The sequence below is a fragment of the Podarcis erhardii genome (genome assembly GCF_964252035.2).
Source record: "Podarcis erhardii genome assembly, chromosome: 8".
Lineage (NCBI taxonomy): Eukaryota > Metazoa > Chordata > Lepidosauria > Squamata > Lacertidae > Podarcis > Podarcis erhardii.
In genome coordinates this window covers 36,790,685-36,807,892 of record NC_138499.1, presented here as the reverse complement: position 1 = coordinate 36,807,892, position 17,208 = coordinate 36,790,685, and the positions used below count along the sequence as shown (strand labels likewise).

The window sequence follows — 17,208 nt, the reverse complement described above, 5'->3', positions numbered from 1 at the left end:
GTTATGGGACTGGCTTTTTAATATGAATAGAATTGCACCTACCAGTTCACTAAATAGTATTTATCCAGATTACTGGAATAGTATTTTTTTAAAAAAAGAAAGAAAGAAAGAACTAAAAAATCTACTGCTAAGTGCTACATGATGATTGCTTATTAATAAAATTGCCTATCTAATGTCAAAGGTACAATACTTCATAAGCAGCACATCAAACACAACGTTCAATGCATCTGTTTCAGACAGTAAATTGGTGTACTCAGGAATAATGCAGATGCATGCAACATAGAAATATTCCTGCTGCTATGGAAATTTGCAATTGCTGCATTTGGGATACTGGCAGAGCCATAGCCCTAAATACTCAAAAGAAATTTAGGCAGAAACAATTTCAATCAGAGAAATGCATGCCAAGCTGGCTGATACAGTAGATTAATTGCTAGAAAATCCTAAAAGTTGGAGAGCATAGTTTGAGCTCATTTTTTGCCACGGCTTATTGAACAAGGCAGAAGCAACAGTCATGCGGAGAAGCTAAAACAGAGTCCTGACAAGGTGGTTGCTCAAAGGGCATATTTGTTTTATCCCAAACAACAAAAATCAAAATATCCAAGAATGAAACTGAAAATTCTAGCAACACATTCAATTGTTATACTGAAAACAATATAATAAACCAGCACTATAAGAAAGGAAATCTAGCTATGGTTTGGCTTGATGTCTGAGTTGACAAGCCATAATTAAGGAGATTGTTCTGCTTCCAAAGGCCAATATATCCAGAGACAAGAGAACAGCGAAGACAGGTGACAAAAGCAGGCAAACAGCTCTAAACCAGTTTGATTGATTCTTTGAGTTCAGCTATGCTATGCTCTCAGCTATGCAAACCATAGGATTTGGAATCATGCCTAAACAAAACAGATAGTGATTGTGGGTTGCAGCCAGAGTTAATCCTACTCAGCATAGACCCATTGTAATTACTGGACCTATCTAATTTGGGCCCATAAATTACAAAGAGTATGCTACAAATATAACTTGGTTGAATACAACCCTGCATAATTTATTTTAATGAATTTATTATGGAATCTTTGTAATTATTTAACCTTCCCAGATACTAATATTTTCATGGCTACATTTCAGTTGGAAACAATTACTCATTTCCACATGATATCAAAACACTGTAATAAATCAGCTAAAATCTGCAATTCTGAGCTTTGAAAAGTCACATTTTGTTCTTAAGGCCCACCGCTTTAAACATATTTGTAGTCTGGATATTGGATGAATTACACTTTTACACATAGCCAAATCCTCTACCTTCCATTTCACAACTACCCGTGGACTTTAACCAAATTAATGGTAGTTGTGGGAAAGGCAAGCAATTGAAATGTCTTCTCACCCACCTGCATCCCTCCAACTACAGATAATTTTGGCATGAAGTGCAAATGGTTACACCATTTCTATTTGCTCTGAGCTCCAACAGTCTCTAGAATCAAATCAAATGAAGCAAAATGCCCCAAAGCAGCTTCATATAGAGATAAGCAGAGAACAGGCTGCATGCCAGGTGATACCTATATCAGCTTTCCACTCTCATAGGAAAATGGGAAAGTCAACTTAGATCATACACTTCCCCCCAAAGAAGACAGAGCTCATGCAATCCAACTCCTCCTCCTCAGCTTTTTATCATTTGTACACTTGGAGAATTTGTTTTTTTATCAAGTGGTTCATAAATTTGCTTAATAAAGAAGTACCAAAACTCAACCCTAAAAGAAAGAGTAGCAGCTGAATAAGGTTAAAAATCTGAAAACCACTTAAAGAAAGCAAAGATGGAAGGGTGTAGCAGAAGATAAAATAATGAAGCATATTTTGTTTACTCCAGCAGTATGCCAACAGTCAGGTATTTCAATCCCAAGAAGTATAAGCATTGTTTATTTCTCTATAATCCTACCTTGGAGTACCTCTGACAAGTTATAACGGAAGTCCTTTGCTTTGGCTGCATGCGTGGTAAAAATATAGAAAGCATTATTCACATTGTCAAAACCTGAACAGATGAACTACATGATTTACTCTTTAAATCAGCACTTTCATGAATATCTGGTGCTTGATAGTTGAACAATGAATAAGCACCCGTAATTGTTGAAAGGTTAAATCCAATGTTGCACTAGTGAGGTTTCACTTAGGAATTGAGACTTGGGTTTCCTCTCCTCCCCCTGTGCACCCTTAAAATTTGCTCCTGAGGGTCCCTCAACTCTCTGCAGCTGATTTTGTGAAGGGATTGCTAGAGGAGACAGGAGAGGAAGAGAAAGTTCAAATGTGTTGCAAAAGTCCCTTGTGCCAGTGGAGCCACAGAGCTGGATATGATCCAAGGTTCTTAATCAAAATCCTGAAGTTGCAAAAGAATGACATTTGGAAATATTAAAATTACTTCATTTGAAATGCTCTTGGAATGCTTACCTAGCACTTCCTCGTAATCAACAAGTTCAAACCAAACCACAGCGACTGATGTCCACACTCCCAGCAGTGCAATTACCATAAACCAAGTAAAAAATGAACTTCCGGAAATTCCTTCTTTCTTCCCATTCTTGTTCCCTCCATGTCTTGCTTCTGTAAAATAAAGCAAGTGAAATTACTACTAGAAGGCAAGGCTTACAATTATACATTCCTGCAAATATATTATTTGATTACACAAAATTCAGAATGAAGGGTTTCATGCAATTATTTAAAAGACTATCTACTGATTCAAACCTGGTGGGTTAATTTAAATCAAAGTCATTTAAAATTATCAAACATAAAAAGATAAAACTTATCCTTTATTTAAATCTTGCTTCCCATTTTGTAATTCATTATTTGAACTGTTTTCCATTATGCTCATGCCTCTTCCATCCCTCTGCAGATCTGTGTCACCCCAAAATCTTTTTTTTTTTAAGGTATTGGGCAAAAGACTACCATATTAACTTGAATGTAATGCACACCTTTTTGGGATCCAACCCAACCCAGAATAGTAAATACTATATTATTATTTTGTTCAGAACAGATCTCATAATTCTTTATTATGTGCAAGATTATTGATTTTCATGGTGTTTAAACTCGATATTATAAGTAAGATCACAGAGATGTCAAGATAGTCACACAATAAACTAAGAACATTGGTAAATTTATGGGCTATGGGGGGATGTTTAAAAATGAAGAACTGCTGACCCCTAGGTTTGGCTACTTAGCAAAGAAACGTAACCATTGCTTTATCAGCTCCCATTTTTCATAGGTCCATTAGTTTCAGAAGAGAGTTAGTTATTAACTCACTTGTGGAAATAAAGCTAAAATTTTGGTACAGTTATTTGCTGCCCTTGGCTCCTTTGGGAGGAATGGTGAGATATAAATCAAATGAATAAATAAATACATAATCAGACTCATTAACACATTAAGACTTACTTCTGTGTAAATATGTATAGCAGAAGTAGCCAAACCTTCAAGCTATTTGTGGATGCCAACTTCAGCCCCAGCCAGTCTGGCCAATGGCCAGGGAAGACCGAAGTTGAGGTCCAACATCTGGAGAGCCACAGGTTGGCTGTCACTAATGTATAGGATTGCACTCTACTCTAGAGTCTTGGGTCCAGAAGAAAAACTACCAAAAAAAAATCCTCACTCTTTAAAGCACACTAAGAAATTTAGGACTGAATCAAGGAAGTAGCTTCTCCACATTCAGCCTGGCCTTAAACAGTCATTAGGGGCAGCATCAAGTATTATATACAGTAGTTGCTCATGTTACTGATGAATATATTTAAATATTTCCGTAGCACAAGTCATGGGAATATAATATAGCACACTACTGGATCCAGCAGCTTCATAGATAGTGAAGCCACTTACGATGTAGAGACCAAAGCAGAGATAAATATAGTATTTAGCAACTGATATTTCATAGTCTATATAAGTAAAAATGATCTCAGCAGCAGATAGTTCCCCCTGAGATTTAGCAAAAACTTAAACTCAGTTTCATGGAAAATGCCACATTACAAACATTTATTTTTGAAATTGTGAAGCACTGTTGAGCGCTATGCAAACACATACCACTCAAGAACCAATGTGAAACAATTTCAGATGTGAAGCTTTTACTGCAAGCAGCAGCTAGACTCCTCTTAGCTATGCTAATCAGAACCTTATCTTTTTTTCCTTTGTTTTATCATATGACATTTTTTAATTATGAGCCAATTGAGAGCTAAAAGCATATTTTATATACCAATTTAAACTCATTCCAGAAAATGAAATCAAGGATGAAGCCCTGCACGCAAAAACTGCCAGCCATGTAGAAAGTAGGTCAATTTCCAAATCTGGTAAGCCTTTACTTTCACCTACCATATGTCTACACAGATCCCATAGTCCTGTAAAATACAGTGCTACACTTTCAAAGCTCATAAAATAATGTGAAGAACTAGGTCTTCGTGAATATTCATTCACCTCGGGTTTAATATGCCCCATTTTCTATAAAGCGATCTCTGTTCATTCTCTAGATTCAAGTAGAAAAAATGGCACCCACTGTCAAAATCTGAAGACAAAATGTAATCCATTTATTACTTGAGATTAAGCCCCACTGAACAAAACTGAGATATGCTTCTAATTAGACATAAAGTCAATAACACTGTATATATCTAGTCAAAAATAAATCTCATTGTTTGCATTGTATCTATTTCATAAAGCTATACAGCTCTAGGAAGAGGAAATCCCAAATATTAATAATTTTTAAACTATTTAATCTTCAGATTAAAGTTATACCACAATACATTTACAGTTTTGCTGCTCACCCCCAGAGTCACAAATACAGTAGGTATTCCAAGCTGCTAGAAGTATACCTGAATCTTCAGCCATGGCATCAGTGTCCTTTATCCATGAATTAAGTAAATCTTAATATAAAAAACAAGTGTCCAGATAGAATCAGCCAAAAATGTCCCTCATGTAAGCCTTCCTACAGCCACAAAGAAAGTTTCTTACAGCCAACTCAGCTAAGGCACGAAATCGGACCCTGCTGCAAACTGCTCAAAAGCTATTTTTAGTGCAATCATCTGCAAGCCAAATGCTTTTAAGTACCCATATGGAAACCCAGTGCTGACGACAATCAAATTTGCCCCCTCCTACTAACAAAGCATCCTGGATCTTTTCTGTCTCATTTAATCTCTAAACACCAACATACCAGAGACGCAAAACAGAACAGATTTTAAAAAATGATTGCAGGAAAGCATGCCTCACTGACTAAATTCTAAGAGCATTAAACCTTCTGTACAAACTCAAACAAAAGTCAGGACACAAAGCTTGTCTGTGCAATTTGGGCAACAGCCACACACATTTACATGATGCTGACAGTCAGCCATCGGATGACTTTTGGGTGCATTTCTAGCTATAAACTTGACACAATTGTAGTCCACAATTACAGAAAGGCACTAACACACGCATTATGTACTACTAAGGATGGTGTGTCACTGGCAAGAAAGAAAGGCACATGCAGCTAGGCTGCCTTCTGATTCAACATTTGCAAACCATGCTTTGAACTGGAAGGTAATGGCGTTTGGTGAAAGACTAATATTTATAAACATGCTTTAGTTTGTAGCTCAATCAGGAAATATTGTCAATAGCCCCTTTTCAATTTTTCGAAAACTTCCTTCTGATAGCTTTTTAGAAAGCATTGTGTAAACATTAGATTACACACACACACAAAACCCCCAGCTAACTTGTTGAATTCTAGCCCAAATAATAAAGACTGTTGGCATTTTTGGAAGATTTGCAGGCTTGAATTCCGATGTGCTTTAGGAGAAGAGTGTTTCACAACTAAGGAGTGAATAATTTGCCTACATGCTAATGGTAAAGAGCAGCCAAAGAATGCCTATTAAAAAAAACCCCTTTCATTCTCAAAGAAACTACATTCCAGTACACAGCTGAGTAGTTCAAAAGTGACAGCACCATGGGACCAACCCAGCTTCCTGTAGGGCAGGGTGCAATAGCTCTGAGGCAAAACCTGCCTGCTAATGCCTCAACAATTCTCTCCTCAGGAAGCTATGGCATTTGTTTTCTAACAGCCAAATCTAAATATGTTAGAAAAAAAGGTACAAAAATCCCATTTAGCAAATCTACCTAAACAATAAAACTATAATCCATACATGCATATATTTATTGACTGTAGATAAATTGGACCCATCATCAATGTGAAGTTCAGAACAATTTTATAGAGAGGAACAGCAAGAAAATCAGTTGAAGCAACTGCACTATACGGCTGCAACATGTTTTTTTGGTACGAACTGAGTAAAACGTTAGACCTTAACTAGTGTGATTTGGCTATGTATACACAAGGAAACAGGCAATAAATCAATTTATTATGAATAAGTTAATAAATGGCTCAGTTAATTTAATTGAATCATTAAGTACAAAAGAGTAGTTAACGATAATATAGGTCACAGAATGAGCCAAATAACTTCATTTATTAAATGCCACTCCTTGTAAAGAAAAAAATATTGAGATAGCTAGCTGGCAGTTATAGTTTTCACAAGGTCCTTTATAACAGGTTAGTATTTGTGCTCCCAATGCATAACCAAGCAGCAAACAGCCAAGGATATCAGGGACTCCAGTTTTCAATGGTTTGTTCCTAAACTCAGGCCTAGGGATGGATGAATCGGTCAATTTTTAAATCTTAAGTTCAGCTCACCACATTTCAGTAACAGTTTGCAATTTTTTATGTTAAAGTCATGAAAATGTAAATCAACATTTTAATGTGCATTTCTCCTAAAATGCACTTTGCTAAGCAATTTTCCTACTGTTATATTTTATTCTCACTAACAATTATTATTATGCATATGTTCCCACAATATGTACATTTTTACACACTCTTCTTTTTTGCTGCAGCATCCAGAGAAGTGTAAATTTCAAAAGAAAGCTGCATTTAGGTTCACATATTGTTTCAGAGAGTGGAAATTAGGTAGAGTCACATTAAATGTGAACTAAACTGAATTTCTCTCCCATACCTTATTCAGGCCTCAAAGCCCTCTTCAGGAAGAGAAGGGAGAATTCAAGACCAACACTGGACCCTGAAACTCAAAGACAGCATAAACTCTCTTGACTGGTCAACACCTTTGTGTTTTGCATTTGAGGAACCAGCTTCCAACTTGCCTGACTTTAGCTCCAGCTGATGGCTTTTGATTCCCCTCCCCCAACATGAGGGCACAACCTGCAAGTCTAGATTCAGGTATGGCCCTAGTCTAGTCATTACACAGGAGAATATCCAGACAAACTACTGCTTTAAAAATATCATGTGAATCTCACTGGTTTCTGTGCATGAAGCTAGTGTAAGTTTTATAACCACCCTGTGTAAGCTGCAGGAAACTTTCATCATGGTGCTGTTCTACATGATATCCAAAACATCTGAAAACTCTTTACCACATCTGTCAGCTCACGTTGTGCAGCACTTCATCACTTAGGAATGTGCAATGCTAATACAAAAATGCCTCATACAACTGGGCAACCACAATTAGTAGTCTTTTAAAACATTACACCTGCTACACAGAGAACAATCATAAAGGTTTTCCATGGCTATAACACTTTCTACAAAAACTTAACTAGGGGCATGCAACTACAGCGGTACCTCGGGTTACAGATGCTTCAGGTTACAGGCGCTTCAGGTTACAGACTCCACTAACCCAGAAATAGTACCTTGGGTTAAGAACTTTGCTTCAGGATGAGAACAGAAAGTGTGCTCCGGCACCACGGCAGCAGCGGGAGGCCCCATTAGCTAAAGTGGTGCTTCAGGTTAAGAACAGTTTCAGGTTAAGTAAGGACCTCCAGAATGAATTAAATACTTAACCTGAGATACCACTGTATATTTTATGGGTTCTACCTTTACAATTCATAATCAATATAGAATTACATTTTGACCTTGGGAGTTATCTTGGGGATAGTTCAAGTACAGTGGTACCTCTGGTTGTGAACGGGATCCATTCCAGAGGTCTGGCTGGATCCCAAGGTTTTCACAACCCAAGGAGAAGTGGTAGACTGCTTCTGTGCATGCACATGCAGCGAAACACTTCTGGGTTTGCTGCTTCCGCAACCTGAAGTTTACATTACCCGAGGGTAACGTAACCCAAGGTACTGCTGTGCTGTCCTATTGCCTCACTAGGTAACAACCCCTCATTTGAAGCACCTCTAACTTCTACTGCAACATTGAGGAATGAAACATTTAAGCTGAGGATGGTTACAAAGACATGATCTCTATATATTCTCTGAGATGCCACAATTTCAAGCAAGCAAATACTACAGGCAGCTCTGAACCTTTAGCCACCCCTCATATATGGGAAGAGAGGATCCCATAGACATGGCATGTAAAAGTCAAACAGCCATTACCCCCATATATGTCTCAAAGCAAGTAAAATTATCAAGTATTCCTATGAGAAACTGTGACTCCTGTAGAGTTCCTGAATAGGCAGGAGTTTCTGAATAGGTTTCATTTCAGAATATTGTCAAGATAACCCATCTCACACAATAATCAACTGGCCAGAAGTAGTTAGCAATTTCAAAATTCAAATTCTGAGTTATTAAATAGGTGGGATGAGCATTGGGGGGGGGGAATCCCTCTCCAGATCTGTCACAGAAGTACTAAAACATTTGGAACCTTTTTTGTTAGGGGAAAAAGCAGATCTAAGGGAGAATTCTTCATATAATAGTATAAAATGGAGAAAGACTGACAAAGAACTCAAGGTCACCCAATGAAATGAAATCTCCTGACATTTTCCAGAACAGGTTTGTATCCAAATAATGCATTGCATTAGTGAAATGACTTTTCCTCATGCAATTAAACTTCCCATCCTCCACTGAAATCTGCCCATCAAAGAATAAAAGCAGGGGATCTACAGAAATTGTCAGATTCTTTTTATTGGTATTTTTAGGAAGGGGTCCTTGGCAGTAACAAAAACTCTTGGGGGCAGGGTATGGTCCACCCTCGTTGCGTCATCTTAAAAAGTACTTTAAAAGTGGTTTATAGATGTTGTCACAAAGACTACTTGCATTTCATGGGACAAAGCATCACTGTCAATGGAACAAAGTGATTACAAATTAGCTGTATAAAAGCAGCTCTTTGAAGAGAATAAATGACGCAATAACCCCTAATCACATAGCTGCTCACCTCTTGTGATATTTGTTCATCAATTAATCCAGAGAAGTAACTCAGGCAAAAGGCTGGAAAATTAATTAATAAAAGCACTCTAAAAATCATTTTATCTCAATTTTATCACTCGTTCCAGTTCATAAAATACATACATTTGTTTGAAAAGTTGTACTTAGTCAATAGATTACAAGGAAGAAAAATCAGATGAGAGCCAATGTGGCGTTTGTAGTATTCAGAGTACTGGAACAGGGCCAGGGAATCCAGGGTTCAAATTCCCACTCAGACATAAGGCTCACTACATTACCTTGAGCCAATTGCTGTCTCTTAATCTAATACACCTTGCAGGATTGTTGTAAGAGTAAAATGGGGAGCTCTTTGGAGGAAAGCTGTGATATAAATGTAATAACACATTTCATTTCATTTTTTTAAGGAGATGGTATAATGATAATTTAAACAAGTCTCAAGCAGGATAGAAGTACTACTGTTACTACCAGACATTGATTCAAGGCCAAGTATAATCTGTACCAACCAAAGTCACACAATTCATTTTAAGAGAATTAACAGAGTAAGCTATATGGATGGAATACAGGTGATTACAGATGCAAGACTATGTTTGTAGATGTGAGATAGTGGGTCTTGAAGATAGATTGAGGGTGCAACAGGTGCTATATTCAAGTAGTTTTTCTGCTCCTGCTGCTACTTCCATTCTTATGAAGCCATGTTTCCTATTCTTTCTATAAATCGAATGGAAACAGCAACACAAACTCCACATACTCTACAAAGCTGCCAGGACAAAATTGAACAAAACTGGCACCACAGACTATGAAGAAGCTAAAGAATAATTTGCACTTAACACTGAAACCCAAATACTCCTAGTACTATATAGTGTGCTTTAAAAGAGGAGAGCAATGCAGGCCTCAAAAAATACCCCAGCACATGGCTTTACAGAATTCTTGTTTTAGTTAAAATCTCTAGGTAGTAACTAGATGAGTTTTATTGAGACATCAGATCTCAGTCGTCCAGATTTACTACATATTCATGTTCTTAGAGCAGTTTAGGTTTACGTTGGGCCTCATCCTCCAATTGAATGCAAAAGCACATATATTCTGTCTACCTTTTTAAAAAAATATTTATATACCACTCTTCATCTGTAATATCACCAAAATACAATAATAAAACAACACTTTAAAACAATAAACCACAGTAAACTTCCACTCACTTTAGCCAGCAATATACATTATTCCAAGCTAGGAATTAATCACATGCAAAGACCTGAGTAAATAGGAAGGTCTGGAGCAGATACTGGAAGCTCCTTTCAGATGGGATGGAGCTCTATAGAGTAAGCACCAGCACATAAAAGGTCTTCCCTCTGCATGCTGCATACTGTGCCTCAACTAATGGCAACACCATCAAGAAAGAATACATAAGATATTTTGTATCAGGCATGACCAACTCCCAAGAGACTGTAATCTACTCCCAGTATTAAAAAAAATTGGCAGTGATCTACCCATTTACCCATTGTCATTGGAAGGAAGAGGTGTGTGCATGGGGTGAGTGGATTGCCCAGAGTTGTTGAGCAATCTACCAGGATCAGCCGGAGATCTACGGGTAGATCGCGATCTAATGGTGGGACATCCCTGCAATATTTCATTTTGCTTTACAGTGGGGGCTGATAGATTCATCACTATCACACTATGAATACGAAGAAAGCCTGTTCAGGCAGCCTGCTTAAAAGAAGGCCAAGCAGGAAAGACAGGGACACACATAAAACTTAAAAGGGCATTTCAACACTACCATTATTTTCTTTCTATGCTCTTTTGCATTCATTATCTGTTTCCCATTGTTGCAACATGAGTAAAAGCTGCAATCCTAAATAACTCTATGAGATAAGAGTCCTGTCTGATCACATAATTAAATATTATTTCCAAATCCTTGCTTAAGGGAGAAAAGGGGTAAATTGCATAAACAGCCTATAGGTTTGACTTTTGTCAGACATAAAAGTTTGCTCAATCTGGTCAATGCCTTATTTAATGCCTTATTTCTAACACATCACCATGATTGCGTGGCATGCAAAGCGACTGCAGATATGTTCAAACCTATTCATTTCACAAGAACAAAATGTGTGCACTTAGCAATTTTCAGTTGTGAAGGTGTGCTTATACAACCTGAAACAGGAGCTTTGAACTCCTGCTCAAGCAAAAGCATGGGAGGAGTTTCAGGAGTGAGGGGTGGGGGGGAGACCTGCCTCTTTTCAACCCCTCCCCCCAGGCCTTTCTTGCTATGTTAAAAGGATCAGGTAGCAGGTGACAGGAATGGGGATGAGACTCTGGCAAGCCAAAGCCATGGCCTATCAGAGTAGACAATTATGGGTGAGATGGACAAATTGTCTGACCTAATAAAAGGCAGTCTATGCTGCATAGTCTATGCTGCATTTCAATGATTATCTCCATTTGCCTTGGGACTGCAGAGCAGACAGGAAGCACTCTGACCTTTGTCACTGGCCAGGGAGCCAAGGGCCACTGGGAGGCAGTACACCCACCCAGCCCCACCAGAAGAATACTGTTATGTACTGAGCTGAATCCTAGAACAATAGGATCCAGAATGCAGCAGTCTGATTGGTCTGCAGGAGCCACCCAATCCAGCTCCAGGTGGAAGTGAATCAGCAACCTGATTGGCCTGCAGGAGCAGCCAATTAGGCTTCTGGAGGAGGTGAATCCGCAACCTGATTGGCCTACAGGAGCAGCCTGGAATTAGCCAATCACATGGGGCCCATTGTGTAAATAATGTATATATAGCTAAACGTTTTGGGTAAAGTTTCATTCATTGCTACTATGAGCTGAATAAAGAGCGTGAAATTCACACTCGACTCCAAGTATATTTCAAATACCATGGCAAAAAGACACAGTCTGAGCCCAACTGTCAACTAGAGGAGCAGCAGCTGCAGTAGTGAGTTTGCTTTTTGGTGATGGTGATTGTTTATTATTACAAGAAAGTGCCTTGAAAATCATTTGATTAAAAGGCAGAGTATAAATCTTCAAAATAATAAAGTTAAAAGTAGAATTCTATTGTTGATTATTTTCTTGTTCATTCCAAAACCACACCACTCATTAGTAGTTTTCTTTCAATGCAAGCATTTAACAATTGAACAAATATTTAACACTGCAACTAATATTTTCAGGAAAACTAATATAACTCTTCAACATAGGTTTAAAAAGAATTATAAAATATTTTTCTTTTCTCCAGGGCTGGAAAATCGGATAAAGCAATCACCATGTGCCTAAAGTTGTTGTTTGAAAAAATGTGTTGGTGATTAGAAATTTGAATCTTTTTCATGGCTAGAGCCTCTGGTGGTAGCATCTATGAATTTGAATGATTTCCCAGCCCTAGATCTCTCATTTCACAGCATTTTAAAGCACACAAACAAAAACTTCTCATGCAGCAAATCAATCCATGAGTGTGGTTACAAAATAAACAGTCTTATCAGTCACAGCAATCGTCACACTTTACCAGTATATGATGTTCATCAGGGAACAATCACCTTGGTGCAAGGAAAACATTGCACAAATGGCCTATAATGAAGAATCCAATAAACCATTAGCATGAGACATACTTCATTGTTCAGAAATAATAATAATATATATTCCATAGCATTTCTTCAGAAGTGAAAAATCAGAGAAATATCAAAGTGTACATTGTTTCAGAAGGGGTGTAAGAAATTGCCAAGAAAAGATACGTTTTGTCTAAAGTCCAAGCAGCCCTTCCTCCTTGCATAGTATGTTTGTTCTAAAGGTATACTTTACTAGGAAAGCTAACTACATGGTGAGACCGGATGACGAGAAGCCTTGCAAGGAGTTAAGTGGTGGGTGGGTGTGGAGACCAGAGAAAGTAGTGGAGAATGGAAAGCACAAAGAATTAAGAAGTGCAGGCATTTCTGCTTCTTATGTCCCTCCATTGTACAAACTGTCAATTTATCCCTACTCTGTGCATAAAGACCTGTCCTCTTATCCCATGACTGCTAAACTTACTCAGGATACCTAAGTGTTTGAAACTCTAAATACACAGATTATATCTAAGTTCTACTCAGAGGAGACTCATTAAAATTAACATCTTGAAGTTTCCTTTATCATACACTTCAATGGGTCTACGCTGGATAGGGTTTACTCTGAGTAGGACTAACACTGGCTAAAACCCAATGTCTACTTAGTCATCCTTATTCATGTTGACTTGTTGACATACTCAAAAAAACACTAAAAAGTTAGTGGGACAGGACTTATCTTTGTGGAAGCCATGGCCGTTTTTCAGTTAGACCTGTAAGCTCACAGAGACTGTGAACAGTTTATGTTGTGATTGTGTGTGTGTATGTATGTCTATATAACAGAATGATAATATGTCATAAAGCAGTCTACTCAATTATATTCTAAAATCTTCAATATAGCTTGTTACCAGCACATACAGGCACACAAAGGTATAATCAATGTGGGAACACTGAGGAGAGCAGGTATAGGATGGATGGGTGAAATATGCCCGAATACCCTGTATGCCACCAAATCTTGGCCATGTTAGACTAACTATACATTAATGCTACAGATTGGATTTATTTCAAAGTAAATATATGTACAATTGATCTAAACCAGGCTTCTTCAACCTCGGCCCTCCAGATGTTTTGAGACTACAATTCCCATCATCCCTGACCACTGGTCCTGCTAGCTAAGGATCATGGGAGTTGTAGGCCAAAAACATCTGGAGACCCGAGGTTGAGGAAGCCTGATTTAAACAGAACCAACTCTGAAATATGCATATGAGGTAGCCACCATTCTAACTACACAGGGGGTTGGACTCGATGGCCCTTGTGGTCTCTTCCAACTCTATGATTCTACACTTACTTGACTGGAAGTGCAACTGAACACTTTAGGACCTGCTTCTGAATGAACATATTTAGGGTTGGGCTTTAGGTAAGGATATTCTCCCTTGTCACAGAAGGAAAGAGATGAATTCGGAGCAACTTAACAAAAATCTGTGGAGGAAAGCACACTTTCCATGTTGAGAAAATGAAATGAAATCAATGAAAATGAAAGAAAAGAAAAACCTGCCAGCTAACTTTACTAGCTAAGTTAAAAAAAATATATCCTAATTTCCACAAAATCTGTATACCAATCTAGAGATTATTTAGTTGGAAGAAAGTAATATTTTGAGAACTGATATTTTTGCTTTGCAAAAAAGAAACCCTAAAGGCATTCATACTAACACCAGCCACACATTCATCTGACCTCTTATCACTAACTAGGTTTTATTATATAAAGTTTTCCATTCACTTATGCATGTGTTCTTTTGCAAGTTAAGATATTTCTGTGTCACTAAAATGCCAGTAGAGAAGGAAAAGGAGGGGAGATTGATTTAAATACAAGCAGCAAATGTAAACCATCTGGTCATACCTCACCCTTTTTTAATGGGCAGTTGACACGTAAACACTTTGGAAGAGATGAGGGAGTAACCAAACAGAAGTATTGAAAATACCTTACTGGCAAGCGATACAAGTCTTACCACACAATCAAGAGAAAGCATTTTATACTTGCACATGAAACCTGATGCCAGATTACAGGCAACAAACTACAATGGTGATTTAATGAGATTGTGGGTTAGGCTGCCATGTATAAAGTCCTAGAAAATGCACTTAGCCAGCTAATTTAAAATCTGTTTCCCACCACTGCAGCCTCACAAAGCTGTACTACACAGAGTTACCCAGAGTTTTGGACAAATCACAGCAAAATTCATCTGTGTAATTCAATGTCCAGCAGAACAGAGGTGTTGAACAAACAAAAAAACTCTGACCAACAATCAGATTATCCAGTACAGATTCCCAAAGATAACTGTTCTAGAAAAGTGCCTCAGCACTTTGTATAAAACCAGCACTTTTATCTGCATGTAAGTCTAACTAAAATCAACGGGACTTCCAGATAAATATCTTAAGGATTCCATTGTGATACAATAGTTTTGCTTTATTGTGGGTTTATGCAACACCACCAGTTAACAACAAGGTTAACAACATCCACTTCAAGAGAATGGTGTGCCACCATACCACTTTGAAATAGATTCTTCCAAGATCTTCCCCCAGTGGACTATAGTTAGTGTACAATAGAGCACAAAACCATCGTACAGCATGGCAGCAATCATCAGAAGCACCTGATAGCCATCTTTCTGTGTAAAGAAAGACACTCAAAATAACTATGAAATACTTTGCAGTGTTTCAATACAGAATGGAACAGAATTTTATTCTGCTTACACACAGTAACTTGCACTTTATGGACAATGCAGATACCCTTGCAGGATGATAATCCCCCAAGAAAAGGCCACATTAGCTAGCCACATTAGCTCATGTGTCCTGAAGATGGTCCCCAAATGGGCTGTGAATGGAAAAAAATTCTAGCATTACAGAAAGCAATGGCAATTGAACAACAAAAAGCTGGGGTGGGAAAAGGAAAGGGATAGAAATAATTCAGAGTTAGGGATATTTCACAGGGGCCTGCACATCACCCTAGTCAGTCAACACTTGATCTGTGCCAGTTTGTGCATGAAGTAGCTATTTCAGCCCCAAGTGTTTATCATCAAGAATTGGTGCATGTTTACTCAGAAGCAAGCCTCATTGAATGCCATGGCATTTCACTCCAGCATACATTGGTTTGCAATCTTGCAACACAATCCTATGTCTCTTCATATGGAATTGAGACCCACTGTCTTCCACAGGAGTCGGCCTGGATAACTTGGTTGGTTAGAACTTGGTGCTGTTAATGCCAAGGTTGCAGGTTCAATCCCCATATGGGACAGTTGCATATGCCTGCTTTGCAAAGGGGGTTAATCCTCGGGGGTTCCTTCCAACTCTACAATTCTATGTTCCTATGCCTTCAAAAACCACACATTTTCAAAAGAGCAAGAAAGACCACCAGCTCTGAAGGTGTGCGCAGGATGGCAGCCTCTTTAAATCGGATCTACCCAGCTGAGAGGTGTGACCTGTGTACACAAGTGGAAGGGGAAACAAACGAAGCCAGGCTCCTCGTCTCTGAGTCTGTGTGCTCAAGGAGGAGCTCAGAAGCGAAGGGATTTCGAGAGCGCTTTCACAACCTGCAGCCGAGCAGCGCAAGAAGCTGCTGGATCGGGACCAACGGCCCACTGACTCCCGCCTCCTGCTCTCACGAACACAGGAGCCCTCTCGTCTCCCGCGGTTTTGCCAGCGACTAGTATTCAGAAGCAGGACCGCCTGAGGAAACCCCGGGCTCCATTTTATTCCCCTCCTCGCCCCTGATCCCAGCAGCACCGTCCAGGCCCCTCATTCCCTTCCCCAACGGGACCCGCCGCCTCCTCCGAGAGCAGGGCAGGCATTCCTGAGGGGCCGCCTCGGGACCGGCAGCGAGGCGGCTGGAAGAGGACTTCAGGGCGCCAGTTTCGAAAAGCGCGGCGCTGACAGGAGAGGAGAGGCCCCGCTCCCACCCCCCGCCTCCGGAGGACCGCCGGGTCGGGAGACCCAGGAAGGCGGGACGGGCACCTCTCCTCCATAGCAGGCCCATCTGGGCGGCCGCTACTGACCTCTCCTGGCTCCGGGGCCGGGGCTGCCGCTCTTGGGGCTCTTGCGCGGGGCCATGTCGCCTCCTGTAGGTAACGCCGCCGAGGAGAGTGAGAGAGGCGGGAGCGCGCGACGGGAGGAGGAAGCTCGTTCGCGACGGGGGGCGGGGCTCGGCGGACGCCCGCGGCTCCTCTCTTAGCTCTGCACGCCGACCTGACCCTTGGGCGGGAGCCCCTATTGCCCGACTGGCAGCTGCTCCTAGCAAATCGCGAGGCGGAGGGGGAGGAGCCGCTCGAACGTGATTGGCAGGTACGGGCCGCGGGGAACGCCTCCCGACGTTCTCGCGCGCGCCCGCTGCGTCGGCGGCGGGGACCGTGCTGGGGAACGCATCGATTGGAACGTGGCAACGCAGGAGGAGAGGGAAGGGAGAGCGAGGGGGCACGTGGAGGGCGGGAGAGAGTCTGCCTGGGAGCGACTGCTGCTGGTTCTGTGTCTCGTCAGTGCAGCCCCGGAACCATTTGTTCAGCTTGCAGGAGCTCCC

The 17,208-nt window shown here is 40.0% G+C and overlaps 1 protein-coding gene across 10 annotated transcripts in view; it reads right to left on the bottom strand.

The window, feature by feature from the left end:
* The window catches only part of ASPH (aspartate beta-hydroxylase), a 101,431-nt gene extending 84,568 nt beyond the window's left edge, over positions 1-16,863 (bottom strand). For 2 of the 10 annotated variants that reach the window (XM_081874205.1, XM_081874206.1), the window contains exons 1-3: positions 16,691-16,846; positions 2,434-2,583; positions 1,928-1,972 (exon numbers count right to left, since the gene is read on the bottom strand). In XM_081874205.1, coding sequence (XP_081730331.1) covers positions 1,928-1,972; positions 2,434-2,583; positions 16,691-16,745 — 250 coding nt within the window. In that variant the 5' untranslated portion in view covers positions 16,746-16,846. Of the gene's footprint in view, positions 1-1,927; positions 1,973-2,433; positions 2,584-4,823; positions 5,012-16,690 lie in introns of those variants that run through there. The other 8 variants (XM_081874200.1, XM_081874204.1, XM_081874209.1 and 5 more) reach the window with 8 other exon arrangements.
* Positions 16,864-17,208: the final 345 nt, after the last annotated feature.